This window comes from Eptesicus fuscus, chromosome 7 (assembly GCF_027574615.1).
Source record: "Eptesicus fuscus isolate TK198812 chromosome 7, DD_ASM_mEF_20220401, whole genome shotgun sequence".
In the NCBI taxonomy this organism is placed as follows: Eukaryota; Metazoa; Chordata; class Mammalia; order Chiroptera; family Vespertilionidae; genus Eptesicus; species Eptesicus fuscus.
Genome location: NC_072479.1, coordinates 92,853,544 through 92,880,527, shown reverse-complemented (window position 1 = coordinate 92,880,527; position 26,984 = coordinate 92,853,544). Strand labels below are relative to the sequence as shown.

The 26,984-nt window shown below is 41.5% G+C and overlaps 1 protein-coding gene across 1 annotated transcript in view; it reads right to left on the bottom strand.

The window, feature by feature from the left end:
• ANO4 (anoctamin 4) overlaps window positions 1-26,984 on the bottom strand; it is a 324,932-nt gene that overhangs the window by 59,154 nt on the left and 238,794 nt on the right. Inside the window, exons 14-15 of the mRNA XM_054718633.1 lie at window positions 4,721-4,827; window positions 446-501 (exon numbers count right to left, since the gene is read on the bottom strand). Coding sequence (XP_054574608.1) covers window positions 446-501; window positions 4,721-4,827 — 163 coding nt within the window. The remainder of the gene's footprint in view (window positions 1-445; window positions 502-4,720; window positions 4,828-26,984) is intronic.

Below are 26,984 nucleotides of genomic sequence, written 5' to 3'. Positions count from 1 at the left end.
CTTAAAAGAGCAATGATAAGTACAATACCATTAATTTCCATTTCTCACCCTTTGGTTACCAGAGACTTTGCAAGGTGGCTTCCTCCCACTCTAAAGAATAACTATACATTTCTTTGTTGCAAAGACTATGTATTTCAGGAACATTTCCCCCATGGGTCTGGTGAAATTTTCAATGCCTCTTTAATTTTATGACTTGGAGTCCCTGAGCTATTCCTCTGAATTCATGCTGAGCGACTGCTGTTTCAAGTATTCTTACAATTACATTAAAAGACACACAGAAATAAACCAAACTACGCTGGGTCACAAGGCAAGGAGGCCTAATTATCTACTGAACAAATTACATTCACGCTGAACAAATGTCACATCAACAAACTCAATTAATGACTATTCCCAGAAGCTGATTGCAGAACAAGAAACTGACAGAAGGAGAACGGGCAGGACATACCTCGTGCAGAGGGAACGCAGCTTCATAGGAGCCATTGGTAAGCAAGCGATTCAGACCTAAACAACACAAAGTCCAATCCCAATTAATACAGAGTTCCAACTCTCAGTGTTCAAGGCTAATGTAAAGATGGTAATTTTTTAGGAAAGCCATCTAGGTTTTCAAAAGGGCTGGGAACCCCCTTGGAAATACCAACTGTTTAGAGACAGAGTTGCTAGGAAACTGGAATCAAGAGCTGGGAATTTTCAAACAGAAAACAATGAAGCTAGTACAGTGCCTGGCATAGAGACGAATGCTCTAGGACAGTGGTTGGCAAACCGCGGCTCGCGAGCCACATGCGGCTCTTTGGCCCCTTGAGTGTGGCTCTTCCACAAAATACCACGGCCCGAGCAAGTCTATTTTGAAGAAGTGGCGTTAGAAGTTTAAGTTTAAAAAATTTGGCTCAAAAGAAATTTCAATCGTTGTACTGTTGATATTTAGCTCTGTTGACTACTGAGTTTGCCGACCACTGGGACAGATTTATCATATTGAAACATGATGTTCTATCAGGAGCTCTTCTATTTTTATCCAGAAGCTTCAAATATGAACAAATCTAACTCTCCTGCATTGGACTAGTGTTGTGACTTTGGAAAAATCCTCTTGTCCTCAGGCCTCCATTTTCTCATCCATAAAATGGGGGAGAGGTGTCAAACATGTGGATATACAGTATATATATATTTAAATAATATTTTTTATTTATCTCATAGAGGGAGGGAGAAAGAGATAGAAACATCAATGATGAGAGAGAATCATTGATTGGTTGCCTCCTTCACGTCCCCACACTGGGAATCAAGCCTGCAACCCGGGCATGTGCTCTGACCGGGAATTGAACCGTGACCTCCTGGTTCATAGGTTGATGCTCAACCACTGAGCCATGTTGGCCAGGCTGGATATATTTTTTAAAACAGCTTTATTGAAGTAACTAATACATAATAAATGGCCTATGTTTAAAACATGCAGTTGGAGAAGTTTTGACTTGTATACACCCAGGAAACCATCAGCACAATCGAGAGAATAAACATGTCCATCACCCCTAAAGCTTTATCATGCCACTTTGCAATCTCCCACCTCCCTGTGCCATCTCCAAGGCAAACACTCGTCTGCTGTCTGTCACTATCAATCAGTTTGCATTTTCTAGTTTTATATAAATAGAATCATACAGCCCTTCTTTCACCCACTACATTATTTTTTAAAATATATTTTTATTAAGTTATTGATTTTTTTTATTTATGAAACCAAAGGTGACAATGAAACATCAGGTTAACAGAGCATTTGCAGTTTTACTTCATGTTTTTTTAGCATAATGCCTGATCCAGAGTTAACAATTCACTCTGTAATTGGTTATTTCTAATTTCCAGTTCATCATTACTTATTTTCAAAGGTCTGGGTGTTCTTGAATAGAACTCTCTATTTTTCATGAAATGAGAAAACTAGCAAGAAAATTTCTTACTAGTGGTAATATTAAACTTCCTGAGTTCCTCAGAACATTAAAAAAAAACAACCACCACTTTCTCTGCCCTTCGTTTGTCTTCATCTTGACTAGTTGTAAAAACAGCTCACGCTTTGAGATGAAAAATTAAGCACAATAATTGCTGTATGGCCTCCTTATACACAGTTTTTGACTGTATAAAGATGCTATGGTTAGACATGAATCATGTTAAAAGATTGTTCAATTCAGTTCAACAGCACTTCTACAAGATGCCAGATCCTGCGCTAGGCAAGGATACGAAGATAAACAAGGCAACTTGCTTACAATTAAGGAGCCTATTATCTAGACTAGCAGTTTTCAGATGAAGATTCTCAGCACACTAGTGTGTCATAATGAGTGATGAGGTGTGCCTCACATTATGATACCAATATTAGTAAAGGCATTATTTAAAAAATTATTTGCACTTTATAAAGGAATTCAGAATAGCTACTGCCAAAACCATTTCACTTGTTTTCTAGTATATGTCCAAGAAACAATATTCACTGGGGGGAAAAAAAGTAAGATAAAAATTAAGTATAGCATATCCTAAGTTTGTTTTAAAAATCACATGGGCAAATAAGGGGTAAATATAAAGAAGCAATTAATGTAATATTGACATTATTTAGCACACCAAAATGTTAACAGTGGTTCTCGTTAGGTGGTCAAATTTTCATAATGTCGCTGAAAGAAGTAATTCAAGGTAATAAGTGATTAATTATCACGTAAACACACAAAAACAACTGCCATATGAATTCAGAGGAGGACAATTCCTTTAAGCTAGAATGGTCCCGGAGTACTTTATGCAGAGGATGCGTCTCAAGGATGGATGGCGCTGCAGAGAATATGAGGACTTGCTAACCCACTACACTACTGAGGTTCAGACACACCTAAGTCAGGTTCAGTGTCACCATGCCTACCCACACTGACTCAGGGAAAATACTACTCCAGTGATACTCAGATGTGGACTAAGTAACTGTCTATCTCTCCCTATTACATTTCGATGTATACAGCTTGGGATCAAAGTAATTTTTGGCAGCTTCAATGTACTAGTGACTCACACCGAGCTGCATTCAGCCAAGCCTCCCCAGTCTGTTGCTTTCCCGATGTTGAGCAACATTTCACCCTCCGCACCCGGGTAGCTGCTTGGCTGAATGTGAGTGTAAGACTTTACATTTACAAACTCTCAAATGTCATCATGTTGGATTTGGCCGAGATGCCCAGATCCCTGCGATCAGTTAGGCTCTTGACTCCAATGACTAACATACTAAAGGCCTCCTTCCAGTCTCCACTCCCCCTGAAAGCTTGATGGGCAGGCTGGTTAGGCTAAGTGCCAGTTATCAATTCATCGCCCCTTTTCCCTCCAAACATACTTAATTGCCTGCTTTGCAATAATGGAGCTGGACCTGGTAAATATTTCTCCTTTGCCCGATGGCACGATGTGGAGCGTTGTTAGGAGAAGGGCCTGGAGGGACACTGGAGGAGGGAGGAGTTTGTCTCCCTGGTACCAGTGTGCTCCTCTCAGCAGGCTTCTTCAACACATGGTTTCCATGGCACCCAGCTGCTGCAGTGCACAGTGGCCAGCAGCACAGGGCACCTCCCCAAGGGCAGGAGTTCCCTGAACGGCCTCACAGAGTAGTGTTACTGATGCAACGCCCCCAACGAATGGCTTCCTCAGAACCCTCCAGGCAGCTTCTTCCTGTACAGGAAAGGCAGATTCCCAGAGTTCTGTTGGCCTGGAGCCCCCAGCCAACTGCTCTGCTGCCCAGAGAACCACAGCTGCACCCCATCCTACAGGGTATGGATCTCAGCTCTGTTGGGGGCAGTTTTTCAGGGGTGGTGGCTGCTCCTAACACTTGTTATTCCTCTTTACAGTTCTTACTCTTTACTGGCCAATCCTCCATTCCTCTGTCACATTTATTTTTTATATTAAACTTTCCCTCCTCAAATTATGTGGGATTTTTGTCTACTGATTAGACCCTGACTGAGATAGCTCATTATTATTCAAACCATTGATAAAAATCTGTTGGGACAGAGATAAGGATAAAGCCACCCAAATCTTCCTGATAATGTAATAATCTGTTTAATAAGGCAGGAAATTTGGTAATATAATATGGAAAAGTTCTTGTAATAATGTACAAAGTGTAAGTTGTGGGAGCTGTTTAATGGGGGAGGTGGTTATCTGGAGAATCTACCGATGTGGGACAGTTCATCTCTGCACTGGCATTTTCCTCTGCCTGCAATGCCTCCCCTCCCCCACTCCATCTGCCCACACGTGTCACGTCTTAGTTCAAAGCTCAGCTTCTTGGTGAAGCTTTCCCTGACCATTCCATCTCAGCTTGAACTCACCCCACCCCTTCCCATTCTATTTCTGAATCATCATCCACTTCAATTTTTTCATGTTACTTATTATATCTACTTAGTTATTGTCTGCTTTTAATTTCTTAAGCATAAGCTTCAGGAGAGAATTGAGCTCATCTCCCCAACATCTGGTCCACTGCCCGGCACACATAATGGACATTCCATAAATATTTGTTCAATTCAGAGAATTTCTTCATGATCTTAGGTGAATGAGATAACAAGCTATTTAACGAAGAGATCTAAGGATGCTATTAAGATGTTACACTTGTGAGTTACCCATCAAGGGCAAAATCAGAGGTTTCACAAATGATGAGCATTTCTGAAATGGATATTAACTTCATGAAGCCAAAGGAAAAAGTGTGCAATCCCCCCAAAATCAAATATAGCTTTTTTATACTAATACACTAACTTACCAATTTTGTTTTTTCCTTCTTCATACTTTATTCTTTGTAAAATATGGTGTACGATTCTACTTCTCGTGGCGTTGTTGAAGAAAGTGTCTTTGTTGTGTATGATGAAGCTGGACACACATATTGAAAACACAAGGTAAGGATTCATTAGAGGTGAGGGATCTAATCTTTGATACCATATGGTGTTGCTCAGACATGGTATCTTCAATCACTCATAGAGAAGGTATGTCTAGAACAGCATCAGAGAGCCCAGAGGTCACAGCAGGGGCAGGAGGCTCACAAATCTCAGTAGTTTTGGTTCTGTCTCCTAAGCATTAACATCATGATGCCAGGAAGGACCTAGAGCTAAACAACATTAAGAAACCTAATAATAAACTAATAGCAAGTCTAGGCATCATGTCTTGTTTTTTTTTCTCTCAGTATGGTCATTAGATAAATTAAACTAAAAATGTATATTATTCTTATCCCTCTTGCTTTTCTCCCCCATACTGATTTTTCAGGGATGTTGTTACCTGAAACTGGCTTGGGTGGTGGATACAGGAGTTCAGTAATGAGCTCTGACTCAGGAGTCAGGTGAGTATCTAGAAATCACCTCTGCAGGACCACCCAGCCCCCAAACTTTCCCACAGGGCTATACACACCCCACGACCCTGGTTTTTTTTCAGTACGTGTTCCTATGCTACTGAGAGGTTTCTACACTCAACTGATAAATGAGTTTCCAGAACTATGTAATCCAGCATGAAATAGCCATGGCTTTAGTCATTCATAGAGAGGGTATGTCTAGACACATGAACTGATTCCTTAGAGAAGTATTTTCCTCTCAGGAATGGGTTAATTGATAGAAAACTAGAGCTATTATAAGTATAATTGTTTCATACATTGTAAAGGACTCAACACATTTTTATTGGTACTTTGTATGAGTTGGATGTCACACAAAACATATCAATGTTGGTGGCGATCACCCTCAAAATCCAGCTCAGAAGTCACCTCCCCAGCAAGTCTCCCCACTCTTCCAACTGCACTCCTGCCCCCCAAAAGAATTCATTACTCTCTCCTCTGAGCTTTTTCTTATCTTGAAATACATGAATTTACTGATCGTGCTATACTGTCATTAATTTTTTTCATTCATTTACTCAGCAAATGTTTTCTGAGGGCAGTCTGGAAGGAACTGATTATAGAATGCTACATAAAGCAGATGCTTACAAGCCAGTGGGGAAGACAAACTATAACAGAAATGAACATGATCGTAGGACAAAAATGGACAGAATCTCCCTCCTGTTGTGTGCCTTTCTCCCCAAGACCGTGAGCTCATTCAGGACAAAAGGCCGAATCATCATAATTTCTGTGGCTCCAGAATCTAGTGAGTGCCTGGTGCACAGTATGGGTGGAGATTTTTGAGTAGCAGTAAATGAGGGTCATGGGGATTTATGTTGGGAAAAAAAGGCTATTAAATGTTTTTCTTCTAGAAGATGGATTCTCAAGAGCTGTTCAAATGATGGGAGGAAGAGATAAAACTGGCCTGGGTGGTCAGGCATGGGGTCTGGTTTGGGAATGGAATTGGGAATGTGAGTTTGGGAAAACATATAAAGGAGAGAAAGGCCAGAGACTATGAAGACAAAATGTATAAAAACAAAATATGAAGACCCATGAGCTGATTCCTTAGAGAAGTATTTTCCTCTCACTTTTACTGCTCTTGGATTCTGTTACAGAATATTGTTCCCAGAAAAAGGTAATGTGACTTGATGGATGAGAGATAAATGCTACGTGGGTGAAAGTCACAGCATTTATCTGATATTGTCTTTAGGGTTTTGCGAAAACATTTTGAGGCATTAAAGAAGAAAAGGGGAAAACCAAGAGTTACCTTGAATGTGGTTAGTTTTATTTTATCCTCCTCTGTTTATCCACCTTATTTGAGACAGACCATTACATTTTAACACCAAATAAAAATGTCATAAAGAAATAGACGACAAATAAAAAAAGCCCATTTAGACTCACAATTTCAGGTGATGACTGAAAGCTGATAAGCACGGCCATGCCTGATAAGATTCTGGGCTAAAAGCCCATGTCCCTCCCCCATTGCATGGATTCCTGCTTCCTTCTCCTTTTTAGCACATTACATTTCGTGAGCTCAGATAATAGTTCTCTAACATAGGCACTACAGACAAGCTCCAAAATTGCGTTTTCCTCTTCTTTACACATATGTTGTGCCTGGAGCCTAGAGATTCTATAGTCGGAACAAACTTATAGAGCCTGGGACAGCCACTGTTCTAAGCATTCTGGATGTTAACTCATTCAATCCTTACAATAAGCCAGAAGTTAAGTACTTTATAGCCTCATCTTACAGGTGAAGAATGAGAGAGGTTAAGTGATGTGCCCGAAGTCAGTCGACTAATAAGAGGCAGAGTCAGGATTTGAACTTGGGCAGTCCCACCTGCCTCCCTGGAGATTGGCTCTCCTTGGGATCAGCCCAAGAGTTGCTCTGCTTGGAATGCTTTCCTTGCTTCTCATCATCCTTTGAGCCTCAGCTCAGGGCACATCCCTCTCCATGGGTGTGCCTGACTCCTCCACCCTCACCCCTAAAAAGTGATGCGGGCTATAAAATGTAGGAAGGAGAGAACCTTTCATGGAGGAGGAGGATGGGCTTTTAGCTCCAACATAACTCCTGTTTTCCCTTAAGACTTTGAAGGGAGACAGCTGCAGTCTAAACCCTGGCTTTGTCACTTCCTATGTAGTGTTAGGACCATCCCTCAGCTTCTCTGGGTTTCGGTTTCTTCGCCTGTGAAAATGGGGATAACCCTGTAATCCAAGCATGTCAAACTCGCGGCCCATGGGCCACATGCGGTCCACAGTGAATATTTTTGCAGTCCAGCCAATATAATGGTGTGAGCAGTTATTTACAATTATGAAAGGAAATAAGTCTCCTGTCAGATCCAGAATTACTGACATTCACCTTGGGTCAGTTTTGAAAGGAATCACTGCAACAAGATTTCCCCCCGAAGTAGGAAAGATAGTAGCAGAGAAGAGATGCCAACTGTCAGGAAGAAAATGTTAATTTTATCATTGCTCTTGTTCTCTTTTTTATACTATACTTTTCAAAATAAACCTACGTTTCTATGAAAATTGAAGCTTTTGTTTTTTTTGCGGCCCATATAAACTTAAGCCTTGTTTATTTGGCCCGTGTTAGCCTTTGAGTTTGACATGCTTGCTTTAATCTCTCATAGGGTTTCTGTAGAATCAGGCAAGATGAGCACTGCTGAGCCCACTGTCTGGCATTCAGTAAGCTCTCTGAGTTGTCATTATTACTCTCACTGCTATGACATTATATAGACCTTGTCCACCTACACACCTGACTTCTCAGTGTGAGCTTCTTGAGGCAGGGACCAGCCATGCTCATCTCTGTACCCCAGCACTAATACAGGGCTTGGCACATGGCTCGTCCTTAAAGATGGCTCAAATGAGCTGACCTTTTGGAGAACACTGGAGGTTATGAGAATCTCATCTCCTTCTACCTTGGCCTCTACTCCTGCTTCCTGGAAATCTTTCCACTCACTCCATCTTTCCAGCTACCATCTGAGCCACTCATTCTCTCCACAAATCGCCTGTGTAAGGATCTTCCTGTAGGGTGTGGAGCCATCTCATTTTGTCTGTCACTCTTTCAAAGTGGAGGCTAGGAGAAGAACAGCGATGATTGCCTACATCATGGTTCTCAAGCTTTTCTTAGCCATTTAGCCAAAACAACTTGCTTCAAAGGAAATCACTCACAATCTCTCTCTCTCTCTCTCTCTCTCTCTCTCTCTCTCTCTCTCTCTCTCTCTCTCTCTCACACACACACACACACACACACACGACAGAAGCCGAGCTGTTCTGTCAAACATCAGTCTTGGTGCTCAGTCTCTGAGGTATCCCGGGTTCACCGAGGCTTAGAAACTCAGCTATTTGCACACATTGCTGCTGGGGCAACAAATTGGTACAAATTCCGTGAGGGCTACTTGACAAGGTCTATCAAAATAATGCATATATCCCCATTACAGCCGTTCCTCTTGTGCACATTTATTCTACAAAAACACTCACCCACATGCAAGGTGACAGATGTACAAGAATGTTCATTATGGCATGGGTTATAACAGCAAAATCTGGAAATGACCTATATAATTCATCAGAAGGTGGGGGGATAGGATAAATAAATAGTACAAATTTCAATGTAATACTCGGCAGCTGTAAAAAGATTAAGGGTGCTCACTGTAGACATTAAAAAAAATCTCTAAGATACTGCAAGAGAAAAAACAAAGGTTCAAAACAGTCACACAGTTATGTGTGTCAAAGAGGAAAACATGTGCAAATATAGCCATGAACATGCTGACATATATTTGCTGGTGCATGCATAGAATGGCTAGGGGAGGACACAGACACATCTGGAAACACTGGCTGCCTCTGGGGAGAACTCGGTGGCTGAGAAGCTAGGAAGAAAAGGTCTCTGTACACACTTAGAAAACTTTTATCACATGTACCACCTATAAAAATGGAACCATTTTTTTAAAAAAAGAAAGAAAATTTATATTTTTTTATTATTTTTAATATATTTTATTGATTTTTTTTTTACAGAAAGGACGGGAGAGGGATAGAGAGTTAGAAATATCAATGAGAGAGAAATATCGATCAGCTGCCTCCTGCACACTCCCCACTGGGGATGTGCCTGCAATCAAGGTACATGCCCTTGACCAGAATCGAACCTGGGACCCTTGAGTCTGCAGGCTGAGGCTCTATCCACTGAGCCAAACTGGTCAGGGCAAGAAAAAAAAATTAAAGGGAAAAATGCAATTTCTGTTCTAGGTCTGTTCTCCCCTGGAGAGGTGAGGAGGGGAAAAGCTGCTGAATCGGTAGAGGAGGATCAATTACATGATTGAGGATCTAAATATACATTTTCTTCTCCTGCCCCTTTGGAGGGGTTGGTAATATGCACCATGTCACACAACCAGCAGGTGGTGAGAGGAATTTAAAAAACATCTGTGTGGCCCTGGCCAGTGCGGCTCAGTTGGTTGAGCATCCTCCTGTGCACCAAAAGGTCACAGGTTCAATTCCCAGTCAGGGCATATGCCTGGGTTGCAGGCTTGATCCTCAGTAGGGAGGCATTGAGGAGGCAGCTTATCGATGTTTCTCCTTCTCTGTCCCTCTCCCTTCCTCTCTCTCTGAATTCAATAAAAACATAGATATTTTTTAAAAGTCACCTCCTTACTATCCAGCTAACACAGTCACTCACCTGCCTCACAAGTTGCTCTCTCTGTATTCCATTATCTTGTTTTATTTTCTTCTTATATTTTACTCTCTAAAAATTTTTATTGGGGTGGGAGTGGGGAAAGATGTGTCTACATGTTCATTGCCTGCCCTAACTTGAATATTCTAAACATCAGTTTATTTTATCATTATGCTTTCTATGTAACACTACTTGGGGAAAATAAAGGCAATGAAGAAGCTTTTAAAACTGGCTTAATACCTATTTTATGGAATTACTGAGACTGATAAACAAATGAATATCCTCAAAGGTATGAGAAATCTCCATGTTTAAAACAGGGGTGGGAGCATCTGGCCCACAGGCCGTATAACACCGGGAAAGCATTTGACCTGGCGTGCCAGGCACTGGGGGTGAATTCATTAAATGTTTGACCAAATATAGCAGACTAATTTGAAAGCTGGTGATTTTTACTAGTATATGGCCCACAACTGATGTTATAAATATCCAAATGGCCCTTGGCAGAAAAAAAAAAGGTTCCTCACCCCTGGTTTAAAACTTCAAGTAATATATTTCTCAAGAAGCATCTAACTACCTACAGATGGTGCTGTACAGTTAATTTAGAATTACAGCCACATTACTGACCTGTATAAATTTAAACTCCGAAGGCATAGGGCAAGTAGGAACAGAACCAGGTAACTGATCAAGGCATGTTTCTTGGCCCGGAGTGGAGGGGCTTGAAGCATGGGCCCTGACTGCTCTGTGCTTCCTGCTCTCCATCGGGAATGGAAGCATCGGTTGTAAATATCCTGGCAGCTGGAAACGTAGGGGCAGTTAGCTGGTCTTTTTCACTAACAGGCCTCTGGTTCAAGAAGGACCATACTTGAAGAGCTGCTTCCAAGGATCCTCATCCCCAACCGAACCTGATGTTGGAACATGAGGTCCTGGACGCTGAGCCTGATGCCATATTGTGATGAGAGCTTTGGGGATCCTGGAATGGGAATGACTACATTTCCTAAGTGGGAGAAATGTGATTAAATAAAGTATGACCAGAGGGAAGATGGTGTTACACTGCAAAAAAGGCCACGATTCTTCCCGGCCCTGTACACACACCCCTTTGTCAATTTCTTGTTTCCTCCATCAACAGTTAGAGTCTACCTCTCCACCTCTTGAATCGGAGTGGGACTTGTGACTGGATTAATCAACAGAATGTGGCGGAAGTGATTTTTGTGGGAGTTCTGAGCCTAGGCCCAGCTCTGTGGCTTCCACTCCTGCCTGCTTGAAATGCTGCCCCAAGACTACTAATGTGAAGAAGCCTGAAATTAAATATTCCAGGAAACTTTCTTAATTAGATTTTAAATAGAGATTTCTTTTTTAACAAGGAGAAGCAAAGGTGATACAGTTAACTGTCACTTAAATTATGTTCTCAAATTAATGACAATCTAAGTAGGAACAAAGCAACCAATTAATTCTTTTATGTGACAAGACCTATTTTGAGAGATTTTTGGGGCTTTCGGCAACCGCAGTGCAATCACTAGCTTCTTATCTCAAGTATACTTGTTATGAGTAAAAGAATGAGATGATTATCAGGCTAAATATATAATATTCAGAGTTCTGACTGCTCAGTAAAGATTTTCAAGCCTCATTTTAGGATTAAGGTGATAAGCTCCTGCAATATAAAGCAATGTCAGACATTTTTCTTATTCCAATGGTCATTTCTAATTGCACTTCATAATATCATCTTTGCTATTTGAATGTTAAATACAAACTAAGAAATACTTCCTCTTGAGACTTCCAGGTATAGATGAAAAATTAAACACTTCTATTCACTTTTCCTCTCTCTCAAACCCCATAAAAATAATAGTAGTGTGTGTGTGTGTGTGTGTGTGTGTGTGGTGTGTTTAAATAAAGGTATAAATATTCAAGGAACAAAGATAGTAAAGAACAACAGCAACCAAATGTTGTAATGTGAAATGCAGACAGATAAGTGGTAACAGACTTAGGAGACCAGAAAAAAAGCGAAATCCTAAACCAGGTCTGGGGGAAACCAAGAACAATCATATTTATGCTGCAAAATCTCATAAAATTTTAGAACCAGTGACCTCTAGAAATAAGATAAATGGGATTGTAGAATGGGTACTAGTTAAAAGCTGTTTAAGAAGATGCTAGATGCCCATATCCTCACCTGTACTCTACCAGACAACTAGAGTTTGGTTTTAGTTGTGTGTTTATAGGGTAATTCCCTTAACTGAGATATCAGGCATGGTTAAGGGTAGAGGTACCATAGTGAAAACTGAAGGCTCAATTGCCTCCTGGAGGCTGAGACTCCCAGCTTATTCATTCCCTTAGGCTCCAGAACACTGGCAGCCAGGCCTTGGCTTTCCAGGCAGAAGATTGGCAAATTCTTCTCTGGGGAATCTGAGCCGCCTAAGTTGAAAGGAACCACCCAGCCATTTGCCTACCATGAAGTCCACAGTGGGAGGTCCCACCTATTACTCTGAACATATACTCAAGTTTTGCATTTCCTATTCTTAAGTATGGACAGTCAACCAGAGTACTAGGTAGCTGAAGAAATCCATTAAACTCCATTAAATAGTCATGATGCATAAAGCCATATATGACAAGCCCCCAGCTAACATCATATTCAATACTGCAAAGCTGAAAGTTTTTCCTTTAACCATCAGGAACAAGTCAAGGATGCCCACTCTCACCACTTTTATTCAATAGAGTATTGGATGTTTTAGCCAGAGAAATTAGGCAAGAAAAAATAAATAAAAGGTATCTAAATTAGAAAGGAAGAAATAAAACTGTTACTAGTTGCACATGATATGATATTATATATAAAAAATCCTAAAAACTCCACCAAATGATTGTTATAACCAATAAACAAATTCACTGAAGTTGCAGAACACAAAATCAATATACAAAAATCTTTTGCATTTCCATCTATACTAATAAAAGGGTAATGTGCTAATTAGACTGGGTCGACTGAACATCTTCCAGATGTCCGACTTCCTTCTGGACAAAGCCACAGTTAGGCAGCGATCAGGCTGGAAGGCAGAGGTGGTTAGAGGCGATCAGGCCAGCAGGCAGAGGTGGTTAGGGGTAATCAGGCAGGCAGGCAAGTGGTTAGGAGCCAGTGGTCCCAGATTGTGAGAGGGATGTCCGACTGCCGGTTTAGGCCCGATCCCAGGTCAGACCTAAACCGGCAGTTGGACATCCCCCAAGGGGTCCCAGATTGGAGAGGGTGCAGGCCGGGCTGAGGGACACCGCCCCCACCCCCATGCACAAATTTCATGCACCGGGCCTCTAGTATACTAATAATGAAATATCAGAAAGAAAATTAATAAGTGTATCCCATTTATAAGTGTATCAAAAAGAATATTTAAGAATAAATTTAACCATCTAATGAAAACTATAAGACAGTGATGAAACAAACTGAAGAAGACACAAATAAATGGAAAGATATTGTATGCCCATAGATTGAAAGAATATTATTAAAATCACCATGCTAGCACAAACAATCTACAGATGCAATGTAATCTTTATCAAAATTCCATTAGCATTTCTCACAGAAATACAACAAACTATCTTCACTTTGTATGGAACCACAAAAGACCCTAAATAGCCAAAGCAATCTTGAGAAAGAACAAAGCTAGAGGCATCATGATCCCTGATTTCAAACTATATTATAAAGGTACTAGAGGCCCGGTGCACGAAATTCATGCACGGTGGGGGGCGGGCGGTGTCCCTCAGCCCAGCCTGCACCCTCTCCAATCTGGGACCCCTTGAGGAATGTCTGACTGCCCATTTAGGCCCGATCCCATGGGCAGTTGGACATCCCTCTCATAATCCAGGACTGCTGGCTCCCAACTGCTCGCCTGCTTGCCTGCCTGCCTGATTGCCCCTAACTGCTTCTGCCTGCCAGCCTGATCACCCCCTAACCACTCCCCTGCCCCCCTGATAGACACCTAACTGCTCCCCTGCTGGCCTGATTGCCCCAAACTGCACTCCCTTGCTGGCCTGGTCACCCCTAACTGTCCTCCCTTGCCAGCCTAGTCACCCCTATCCTCCCCTGCAGGCCTGGTCACCCCTAACTGCCCTCCCCCGCTGGCCCGATTGCCCCAAACTGCCCTCCCCTGCTGGCCTGGTCACCCCTAACTGCCCTCCCTTACCAGCCTGGTCACCTCTAACTGTCCTCCCCAACTGCCCTCCCCTGCAGGCCTGGATCCCCCCCAACTGCCCTCCCCTGCTGGCCTGGTCTCCCCCAACTGCCCTCCTCTGCGAGCCTGGTCACCTCCAACTGCCCTTGTCTGCTGGCCTAGTCACCCCCAACTGCCCTTCTCTGTTGGCCTGATCGCCCACAAATGCCCTCCCCTGCTGGCCATCTTGTGGCGGCCATCTTGTGTCCACATGGGGCGGCCATCTTGTGTGTTGGAGTGACAGTCAATTTGCATACTACTCTTTTTTTTTTCTTTCTTTTTTCTTTTTTTTTTAGATAGGATAGTAATCAAAACAATATGGTATCAGCATAAAAACAGACAAACAAAACAATGGGACAGAATAGAGAGCCAAGAAATAAACCTACACATACATGGTCAATTAATTTATGACAAGGAAGCCAAGCATATACACTGGGGAAAGGACAGTCTCTTCAATAAATGATGTTGAGAAAACTGGATTTTATGCAAAAGTATAAAAGTGAATTTTATACCATATACAAAAATTAATTCAAAATGGATTAAATACTTGAACATATGACCTAAGAAAAGATAGGTGGTAAGATCCTTGATATTAGTTTTGGTAATGACTTTTTGGATTTTACACCAAAAGCAATGGCAACAAAAGCAAAAAATAAACACGTTGAATAATATCAAACTAAAAAGCTTATGCGCAGCAAAAAACCAAAACCATCAACAATATAAAAAGGCAGATTAGTGGTTGCCAGAGGTAGGGCATAGGGAGGTGGGCAAAATGGGAGAAGGGGTTAAAACTTCCAGTTACAAAATAAATAAGTGATGGGGATGTAATGTACAGCATGATTTCTTTAGTTGATAATACTATACTCTATATCCAAAAGCTGCTAAGAGAGTAAATCTTTTTTTTTTTTTTTAATATATTTTATTGATTTTTTACAGAGTGGAAGAGAGAGGGATAGAGAGTTAGAAACATCGATGATAGAGAAACATCGATTAGCTGTCTCCTGCATAACCCCTACTGGGGATGTGCCCACAACCAAGGTACATGCCCTTGACCGGAATCGAACCTGGGACCCTTCAGTCCGCAGGCCGACGCTCTATCCACTGAGCCAAACCGGTTTCGGCAAGAGAGTAAATCTTAAAAGTTCTCATCATAAGAAAAAATACGTAACTAAGGGAGGTGACAAATGTTAACTAGACTTACTGTGGTGATCATTTCTCAATATACACAAATATAACCATTATGGTGAACACCTGAAACTAATATGTTTTGTGTCAATTATATCTCAATTAAAAAATCATTATGCTCAGAGAATTAAGATAATGGAATTGTGAAAAAAAGCTCAAAATATGATTTTAAAAAGGCAAAACATTATAGAAATATAATAGCTCTTAGAAACTAAAAGAAAGTGAAAGCAGAAATTAACACTCAACAGAAGAATTCAAAATAAGTTGAGGAAATCTTTGAGTTATAGATAACAAAATGGAAAGAAAAGATAAGGACATGAGAGAATCAGGTCAGGAAGCCCAATATCTGAAAAATAGGAATTCCAGAAAGAGAAAAAGAACAAGTCAAGAATTATTCAAGAAAACGTTCCCAAACTGATAGACACAAGTATTCAAGTTGAAAGGATCCACAGAGTACCAAGTACAATAGATGAACTCAGAGCCACATCAAGCTACATATATTTCAGAACACTGGGGACAAGCTTCCCTAGAGAAGAAACAGGTTATGCAGAGAAAATTAGGAATTTGAATGTTTTTGAAATTCTCTGTGGCAATATTGAATTTTAGAATCAAAGGAGCAAGACTTTAAAAATTCAGAAGGCAAAGGATTTTGGCCGGATATAGATGTCTATACCTAGTGAGACTATTATTATGAGTGAACTATTATGTGTATTCGTTACAGCTGCCCATTTAGGCAGTACCATGGATTGGGGGTGCTTAAGCAACAGAAATGTATTTTCTTACATTTTTAGAGGAAGAAGCTGCTTTATGAATAGACAGACTATTTTATGAGCCTAGGAGCTCAAGGGCTGATATACTAACATCTACTTCATTGGTTTAAGACAGTGGTTCTCAACCTTTTTAATGCCGCGACCCTTTAGTACAGTTCCTCATGTTGTGGTGATCCCCAACCATAAAGTTATTTTCGTTGCTACTTCATAACTGTAATTTTGCTACTGTTATGAATCATAATGTAAATATCTGTGTTTTCTGATGGTCTTAGGTGACCCTGCTAGCGGTTCTCAACTTGTGGGTTGCGACCCACAGGTTGATAACTGCTGCTGTAGAGCCTAAGACCATCAGAAAACACAGATATTTACATTATGATTCATAACAGTAGCAAAATTAGTTATGAAGTAGCAACGAAAATAATTTTATGGTTGGGGGTCACCACAACATGAGGAACTGTATTAAAGGGTCACGGCATTAAAAAGGTTGAGAACCACTGGTTTAAGATAAAACAAACCTGGGTTAGAGTCTTAGTTCTACCAAGTAAAGCTGACCTTTGAACAATGTGGAGGTTGGGGCACCAGCCACCCCTCCCACACCACCCAGTTTAAAATCTGTGTATAACTTTTGACTCCTGCAAAATTTAACTAATAAAAGCCTACTTTTGACTAGAAGCCTTGCCAATAACACAGTCGATCAACACATTAAATTCCTACTTAAAAGAAGCTACATCATTTGCAGAAGCACAAATCGCCGGCTGCGTAGCTTGTTTCATTTTCATCTCAGATGAAAACTTTCCAGGAGAGAGCTGTGTTTCCCCCGACTCTATGGATCGATACAAACAACCTGCATATCGAGCATCCTAATGCCAGATAAGTGACTGCAATAAAACGAGTGTTCTGAGGCTGCTGCACGTCACGGGCACTGACAGGACATTAATCCTACCTAAATCAATCTCAGTCTCTCTCTGCCTAAAAAACTCTCTAAAGATTTCAGATCAATGAAAACAACTCCCCTCCCCCAAAGAAGTGCAAACTGAAAATAAAATACAGCAAAAGGCAGATTGCTAGAAGAATCAGTATCTTCAACTATCTATGCTGACAGGGTTAGAAAACAAACACACATGTGTACTGATAAATAAATGTGAAATGGCAATCCTGGTTTAGTTTGAGCTGCTGTAACAAATTACCATAGATAGGGTGGCTTATGAACAACAGAAATTTATTCCCAGGAGGGTGAAATCTGAGATCAGGGTACTAGCAAGGTCAAGTTCTGGTGCAGGCCCTCTTCCCAGTTACAGACTTATGACTATATCCTCACATGGTGGAAGGAGAGGGTGCAAGCTAGCTCTCTGGTCTCTTCTTAAAGGGCACCACTAATCCTCTACATGAGGGCTCCACCCTCATGCCCTAATCCCCTCACAAAAGCCTCACCTCTTAATGCCATCACATTGGTGATTAGATTTCAATATATGAATTTGGGGGGTGAGGACACATAAACATTCAGTTCATAACATATCCAGAACACTGAGTAGCATTTAGTTTAAAAATAAAGCTATTCCAGTTCAGGTCAGATGTTTACCTTTACAAATATCAGTCTTTGTCACCTCAAACATTCCCGTTATACACTGAATGCAAATTTTCAGAGATTTTCCCCAAGGATTCTCACAGTAGTAGTTGTAATACTGTAGTACTATCATCAGCACTAATAATAATTGCTATAACTGTTTATTAAGTGCTTTCTATTGGCCAGGTACTAGACTAAGGATTTTACACATGTCATTTCACTTAACGTCTCCAAATCCTACTGTCACCACCCTCCATTCCCTCCTGCTTTCTTTCCCCCCATGTCCTCTATCCCTTGGAACTTTCCAGATTGGAATATTTAACCCTTTGCACGCGCTTGCTTTTTTCTCGATTCCTTTATTCTACTCGGGATTTAATTTTTTAAATACCCCAGATTTTACAAAGCGTGGCAGTAGAATAAAAAACCGGAGTTTCTTTTCATACAAACTTATTTATTTGGATTTTTTTATATTTCAAATTATTGATACATTCAAAGAGTATAAAAAGAGCTGCTACCGATGCTAACCGTGTCGAGTCACACTCGACATCTGAGTGCAAAAGGTTAAATAGCTGTACTAGGCAGACGAACACTCCCCCGGAAAAGTCCCCATCCTAACCCCTAGGACCTGTGACTGTGTTAAGCTCCTTGGCAAAGGGGAATTGATGTTGCAGATGGAATTCAGGCTGTTAATTAGCTGGCTTTAAATAGGGGGACTGCCTTGGACTATCCAGGTGGATCCAATGTGACAAAAAGTGTCCTTAAAGGTGGGAGAGGAAAGCAGAAGAGTCAGAGAAGGAGATGTGATGACAGAAGCAGGATCAGAGTGAAGTGAGGTGATGGGACAAGGACTCACTGCCATCGCTGGCTTTGAAGATGCAGGAAGGGCCACCAGCTAAGGGATGTGCCAGCCTCTAGAAGCTGGCACAGGCCAACACACCGATTCTTCCACCGGGCCTCTGAAAAGAATGCAGCCCTGCCACACCTTGATTTTAACTAAGAGGGACCCACGTCGGACTTCTAACCTACAGAACATAAGATAATTCATTTGTGTTGTCTTAAGCCACAAAATTCCTGGTCATTTGATACAGCAGCTGTAGAAACTAGTAACATCAAGAGGATAAGACTGGAGGTAGAATGCCTGGCCTTAGAATCCAAGGCCGACCACTTGCCAGCAATGTGACCTTGGGCAAGTTGCTTAACCTCTCTGTGCGTCAGCTTCCTCTTCTATAGAATTGAGGATAAGGACTATACCTTATTCACAGGGCTAAATGAGCTTATAATTGTGAAGTACTTGCAAACTAGCAAGTACAATACAAATGAGCTATCATTATTCCTTCAATAAACTCCCTCTGTTGTATTATATCATCTTCTCTGAGATTGTTTGAGCTTTGAGAGGGGCCTTCAGGAACTACAACGCTTCAATACAATGACCCCGACACTGACAACCTCGGGTAGCTGGCTCGTGCAGGAGAGCTTTCTGCAGGGTCAGGTCTTTAGGTGCCCATACAGGCGTGGCTGGTAAGCAGCCTGCAGGCCCAGTTCTGTGGATACCAAATAGAACGGCCAAACCACATCACATACTGACTTCATAGAAATGCATACCCACAGGTTTGCTTTATTGCTTCCCAAGCACAAAATATATGCACATGGAATGTGAGGCTATTTGCTTTTTAATCAGTTCTCAACTTTAATTTTTGTGGAATGTAGCCCATTTACACTTTGATTAGTTTAGGATTACTGCAGTATTTTGCTGAAGACATGCCTAATCGCCTGAAGAACTCCGTGACCATGAGCAATAAATTAATTCCCCAGAACCATGCTGAGGGGCCCACTGGAAACAGCTCCCAGAAAAGCCCTGCAAGGCATTTGCTCTAACAAGGTTGCTGGGTGCACTATCACTACTTCATTTAGAGGGCCCTTATCCATGCAAGAATTTCATTTTGTCCAAAGGCTAGGAAGCACTGCTTGTCTAGGGGTTGATGTTCTTTCTGACAGAACCATGTGACTTACTGTGTTTCTCCCTCTGCCCTGCCCGCTAGGCTTACCGCCCAATCTGTTGGCTCAGTTATCAACCTGATTACGATTATATAGACCCGTGGTCGGCAAACTGTGGCTCTCGAGCCACATGAGGCTCTTTGGCCCCTTGAGTGTGGCTCTTCCACAAAATACCATGGCCTGGGCGAGTCTATTTTGAAGAAGTGGCATTAGAAGAAGTTTAAGTTTAAAAAATTTGGCTCTCAAAAGAAATTTCAATCATTGTGTTGTTGATATTTGGCTCTGTTGACTAATGAGTTTGCCAACCACTGATACAGACCATTAAGGCCTGCCAATCTGGGTCCATTTTCTCCTGAACTTGAATGCCTACTCTAAATGATATTCACCTTGATTGAGAATATTTCTTTTCTATGTTAGCATGTTATTCTCTTTGTCTCTAACCCACCTAAAATGCTTTAACAATAAACTCCAAAGGCAACCATATATCTTTGTACACATAGGCTCACACTAGTGTAATGTGGCTAAAAAACTGTATTTTGGCTCTGTTCATGTGGCACAATACATGAGGTGGCAGCATTGTGGAGAAAACACACTTCTCTCCTGTTCACTCATCAGACATTGACTGGAGTGACCTTGAGCAAGCCATTCAGTCTCTCTGACCTTTATCTTATTGTCCAGAACTTCAGAGTTGTAATGGGTCTATGGTTTAACTCTGGAATACAGAGTTATTTATAAATAATGGCCACTATTGCTTTTATCACTGCAACTGTTGCTACCACTGCTTGAAAACCACCATTTGACCAATCACTGTTTTTACACCTCGCTGCCATGGTCTGCTGGCTTGTTCGGTTGACAGGAAGGTTAAATGATGAGAAGACAATCAAAGGGAGGTTACAGAGAAATCTCCTACCCGCTGGCCCTTCAGGAACTTTCTCCCATCCCTACCAGCCCTCACTGGCCCAGCACCAAGATTTGCATGGTTAGTGCTTTCTAAAGCACTATGAGCTGTCCTGTTTTGTTATTCCCTAGACTTAAAAAAAAAAAAAGTTTCCCTAGCTTACATTCCAGAAGGGAGAAAAAGGGAATGTAAGCAAATTTCAGGTCAAGTGGTCTTTTTATGCTGCCCATCTATGCACATGACACATGAATTAAAATACAATGCATGAGTTAAAAATCTAGGGGTCAAGCATCATTCCTGATAACAGAATTTAATGGCTACAAAACTTTGGATAGGGAAGATGATCTACCAGCAGAGCTGAGACCAAAAATAAATCACCAAGTCAGGGATAAAGTCAACTTGAACATGGAGACCACCATTGACTGACTAGTTGACTCCACGAATTTTCATCAGAATGTTGTGTGTTTAGGATGCAGAAAAGGCTCTATCCTCCAGCAGTGGCCACAATGCCAACTCTGCTACATACTTAGATCTTAGTCATTCTCCAGGTGCCACTCGATGTCAACACACAGTTCCCGTCCTCAGTGACTCAGTCTAGAAGGGGGAGCAAGTCATGTGAGCAAATTTCATTGGAAGGAGTCTTTTATAATGTCCATTTCTTGTATGCACAGGACCCACATGACAGTATTTTGTGACAACCAAGCTTTGCAAGGTGTTGTATGGGAGTTACGCTGAGTTATGTGTGGGATATATCTTCATTATAGACTTTGAAAAGCTAGAAACCAGACTGCATGTATAAACATATCATCTCTTACCTGAAATACGGCAGTTGCCCCCTAAATGGTCCCTGATTCAACCCTTGCTCTGTACAATCCGTTCTTAACACAGCAGTCAGAATAGTACTTTTTAAAAGTTCAGTGAGTTTTATATATATCCCACAGATGAGTGAAATCATATGGTTCTTAGCTTTTTCTGTCTGATGTATTTCGTTTAGCATGATATTCTCAAGAACCATCCATGAAAGCAACAAATGAACAAAGAAAAAAACAACAACAAACAAAATGACAGTATGGTGTTCATCAGACAGAAGAGGGGTTAGGGGGCTATTTAAGGGTAAAGGAGGCCAAATATAGGGTGACGGAAGATTTGACTTTGTGTGGTGGGCACACAATGTAATCTACAGATGATGTATCATAGGACTGTACACTTGAAAACTATATAATCTTATTAATCAATGTCACCCCAGTACATTTAATAAAACAAAAGTCAAAAACAAACTTGAGTTAGACCCATATCATGCCCCTGTAAAAGCCAGTCTTTACAATGGCCCACAAGACTCGACATAATTGGCCTGCCCCCTATTTCCCATCTTGCCTCCTTGTCTTTTCTGCTCCAGCCACAAGAGTCTTACTTTCCCTCCAAACATACCCCACGGTGCTTGCAGATTAGCGCCTTGCTCTGGCTGTTCCCCTACCTAGGACTCTCTCCCTTCCTCTCTTACATCTTTCTAGCCTTTCTCCCCTCACACCTCCTGTTTGAGGCCTAACTTGAAGAATATAAACAGTTTTTAAAGAATGCAGTGGGCACCCTCACCTTAGCACCAATATTCTCCATTCCCCTCTCCCTACTCCTCTTGTCTCTTTTTCCATATCCTTCATCACCTTCTAACATGCTTTCCAATTGGCTTTTTAAAAAATGTTTACCTCAGCACTACTGACATTCAGAGCTGGACAATTCTTTGGTGGGAAGGGGTGGTTAGTAGCATCCTTGTCCTCCACCCTTTGGACACCAGTACAGTAGCAAGCTTCAGCCCATGCTGTGACAAACAAAAACGTTTCCAGGCATTGCCCAATCATCCGCTGATTGAGAACCACTGATTCATAATTCATTGCCAGTTACCCCAGCTAAAATGTAAGCTCCGGGAGGGCAGGCATCCTGGCCTTTTTGTTTACTGTGGATTCCCAGGCACCCAGAACAACAACAGGTGTGGAACATATGAATGAATGAATGAATGAATGAATGAATGAATGAATACCCATTTAAACATATGAATTCACAGCAAACACAAATGTCAGATTCCTCTATGAGGAAGTGGTCCATATTTAATTTTATCTCACTTTTACGGATTTTCATCACAATAAAATAATGGTAATAATAGAAACAAAAAAACACAGAAAGGAATATTTTTGTGTCTGTATCTAACACAAACATTCTTCTGAAAGGCAATTCAGAATTAATCTATTTCTTACAAGAATATTCTGCATAGCTATTATAAAAAGTGGCATGCCTCTTTCCCACACTTCCTTTTCTCTACCAGCAGAAAACCTTTATTATGAGTATTGACCGTAGAAAGTAATTGTCGCAAGGGCATTACTGCTATTGCCATTTTAAGAATGAATGGCAGTGGGTGAGACAGGCCGACATTCACAGGCAAGGAGGTGAAGAGGAATAAATTAATTTTTAAATGGACTTGTCTGTCATAGTCATCAGATTTGACTAAAATTTAATTTGTCTCAGACATTGGGTGGTCCTGCCAAAAGGGTGTCACATGATAAAAGACAGAAGAGCAGTGGTTATCAAGGGGGACAGAGGTGCAATTTTTTGCCCCTCCCCCCACCACCAGGGGACACTGGGCAATGTCTGGAGATTTTTTATTTTTACAACTAAGTGGGGAGGGAACTGCTAGTAATATCTAATAGACAGAGGCCAGGGATGCTACTAACCATCCTACAGTGATGTGATGGCTCCCACACAAAGTTATTCAACCCAAAATGTCAATAGCACCAATGTTGAAAAATCCTCAGTGAGAGCATAATGCTTAAGAGTAAAGGATCATGCCTGGCTGGCGTGGCTAAGTGGTTGAGTGTTGACCAGGAACCAAGAGGTCACTGGTTTGATTCCCAGTCAGGGTGCATGCAGGAGGCAGCCAATCGATGATGCTCTTCCCTCATCACTGTTTCTATCACTCTATCCCTCTCCCTTCCTCTCTCTGTAAAAATCAATAAAAACATATATATATTTCAAAAAGAGTATAGGATTGTAAGACTCCCTCCCTGTCTGAATTTGAATTCCTGCTCCATCACCGAGACAGATTGCCTAGTCATTCAGCAACACTAATTCCCTTTTTCTCCTGGGCACACAGGTAGACTAGTTATCCTAACATCTCTCAAGTTAGGAGTAACTACCTGAGTGAGGTCTAGACCATGAAATGTGGGGGAAAGTGCGGTACACCACTTCTAAGCCTGGCCCATAAAAGCATCCCACAAGATCACTCAGACCTCTTCTCCCCTGTCTGTCAACCAGATGCAAGGGATCAAGGGATGGCAGAGTTGCTATATAGAAGTAGCCTGATACCCTGAATGACTGCATGGAGCAGAGACATTGCATCTCTTTCCCCGCAGTGACTCACACTAGACAATGATGTGAACCACAATGAACTTCGAAAGTGAAAACGCTGATACCTGAGGGTTGTTCAGGCAGGTTGACTATCCTAGCTGTGCGACCTACTGCAGGTTCCTTAACCTCTTTGTGCTTCAGCCTCCTCATCTGTAAAATGGTGCTGATAATACCTCCTCTCTCAGAGGGTTGTTGTGAAGATTAAAGTACTTAAAATAATGTCTGGAACCTAGTAAGAGTTTTCCCATTTTATATGATATCCTATATTGACTTGTAGAGAGATGTACATGAAGGTTTGCTTTCATTGCTTCTAAAACATGGATATATGTTCAAATAGAATAAAAAGCTATTTGTTTTTAAGTTAATTCTCAAATTTAATTTTTTTGTGTGCAATGTAGTTCAAAGTATAAAGGTTTATGATCATACTAGAGGCCTGGTGCATGAAATTCGTGCATGGGGGTTCCCCTCAGCCCAGCCTGCACCCTCTCCAATCCAGGACCCCTCAAGGAATGTCCAACTGCCGGTGGGACATTGTCCAAACTGGCAGTGGGACATCCCTCTCACAATCTGGGACTGCTGGATCCTAACTGCTCACCTGCCTGACTGCCTGATCACCCCTAACTGCCTCCCTGCCAGCCTGATCACACCTAAGTGCCCCCCTGCTGGCCTTGTCGCCCCACGCAGCCTGCTGTTTGGTTGTTACTGTGAGGGCATTGTGACCAATTTGCATATTACCCTTTTATTAGTGTAGATTATTCCATGATATCATTTTACTTTTATCCTTACTTCATCCATTTAGTAAACAAGCATTGAGCATCTATTGTATGCTAGGCATTGCATTAGCTACTGAAGATATAATTTCAAGCAAAAACAGACATGGATATGCCTCCATGGAGTTTAAAGTTTAGTTGGATAGTTAGGCATTTATCATGGAATACCCAAATAATTATAAAATTTCAAATGTGAAAAATGTTATGTAAGAAACATGCAGCTAAAGGGCATTAAGCAAGGAGGCATTGTCTTTGGAAAGATGGGAGAGGGCTTCCCTGGGAAGAGTCTTTGGAGCTGAATTTTGAAGGATGAATAAAAGTAACAGGGGAGAATGAGACAAAAATTCCAGCATGTGCAAATGCCCTTATGCAGAGAGTGTCCAAAGAAGAGAGAGAGAGAGAGAGAGAGAGAGAGAGAGAGAGAGAGAGAGAGAGAGATTGTATCTGTCTTCTGTCTGGATCATAAGAAGTGAGAGGTGGACAGTGGTGAAGGCAGATCAAGCTGGAAGGAGTTAGCAGTTAGCAGAAAGGAATCACTGAGAAGGCCGGCAAGCCTTCCAAGGCCTTATAGGTCATCTCAATAGATTTGCTATTTTTTTCTAAGGTTTTTAAACAGGGTGAAGTGACATAATTAAATGTGCATTTTGAAAACATCACTCCGTATGCACTTGCGAGAATGGATTGGAGGTGGGGAAGGACAGAACCAGTGAGACCTGCTACATTGTTTCTAGGTTTTACAAGTGAGAAAATGGTGGCAAAGATGGAGAGAAGCTACTAGATAAAGAGACACTTCCGGTGTAAAACCATCAGCCCTGGGAGATAAATAAGATGTGGGAAGCGGAGGTGAGGGATGTATTAGACTAGCTTCCAGACTCGGTTTCAGCATCTGGACAAATATTAGTGCTATTCACTGGATAGGGGACAAAGAATGTGGACTGCATTTGAGGAGAAAATGTCTTGAATTTGGTTTGAGGTGAGTGTGCAGTGAGCTAACTTCACCTTTATTCTTTACTCATTTGATTCTCCCACTTTCACTTTTATCTATTCATTTATTTTCTCATTTAACAATCACTGTTAAGCACCAGTGCTGGGATTCAAAGATGACAATACAGACACAGTCTTTCAAGGAACTTACAGTCTAGGAGAAAGCAATTAAACTCGATGGCACTATTAAAGAGCTATGACAGGGGGGAAACATTACTAAGACACAGAAGAGTGCACTGCAGCCAGAGCTGGGGGTGGAAATTTTGGATGGATCTCTGAAGGAAATGTCTCTGATGAACTCTGAGAGAAGGGAGTCTAGGAGAAAGGCTAGTCCAGGCAGAGGGAAGGGCATGTGCAGACAGGAGACAAAAGGACTCGGACTCATAAGCTAAGGAGATCAAAGCAGCTCAGTGCACCCAAAGCACAAAACTGGGGGATGAAAGCAGAAGCTAGTGAGCTAACTTAGGAGTCTGGGTTTTACTCTGAGAGCAAAGTATTTTCAAGGCTCTTTCCCACTTTGATCACTCTTGATTAAACTTTCAATTCTCTTTTGTCTCTTTTCCTACTACACTCATGTATAGACACTCACACCGATTATTCTCTTTTATTCCTAGACAAATACAATATCAAACATTCTGCAAAACCAAGAAGTCACACGGGATCTTGAATTGCATTTGGAAAACCAGCAGATCATTTTATAACCCTCAAAGCTCAGTAACCACCTACTTCTGATTGCTTTAAAGCCGTTAACATCACTCTCAAAGTATCCTTAGGCAAATGTTTTTCTGACGGCACCAAACAATCGTTTCCAATTTGACAGCCAGTGTTCTTGGAGTCTTACAAACACTCACTCATTAAAGGGATGTTGTGCCCTGGCCTGTGTGGCTCAGTCGGTTGGAGCATCGTCCTATTCACCGCCAGGGCATGCGTGTACAGTGTATGGGAGGCAACCGCTTGATGTTTTCCTTTCATCTCCATCTCTCTCTCTCTCTCTCTCTCTCTCTCCCTCTCTCTCTCTCTCTCTCTCTCTCTCTCTCTCTCTCTCTCTCTCTCTCTCTCCTCCTTCCTCCTTTCTTCCCTCCCCCTCCCCCTCTCATTTCCTCTCTCTCTAAAATCAATAGAAACATATCCTCAAGTGATGATAAAAGAAAAGGGATGTTGTCCGTGTGGCATGACAATTTTCAAAGAGAAAGAAATCTCCACTGCCCATAACATTCAAGACCTTGTTGAATTTTTCATCTCCCAACTGCCTACATTATCCTCTTGGTCCCACTAA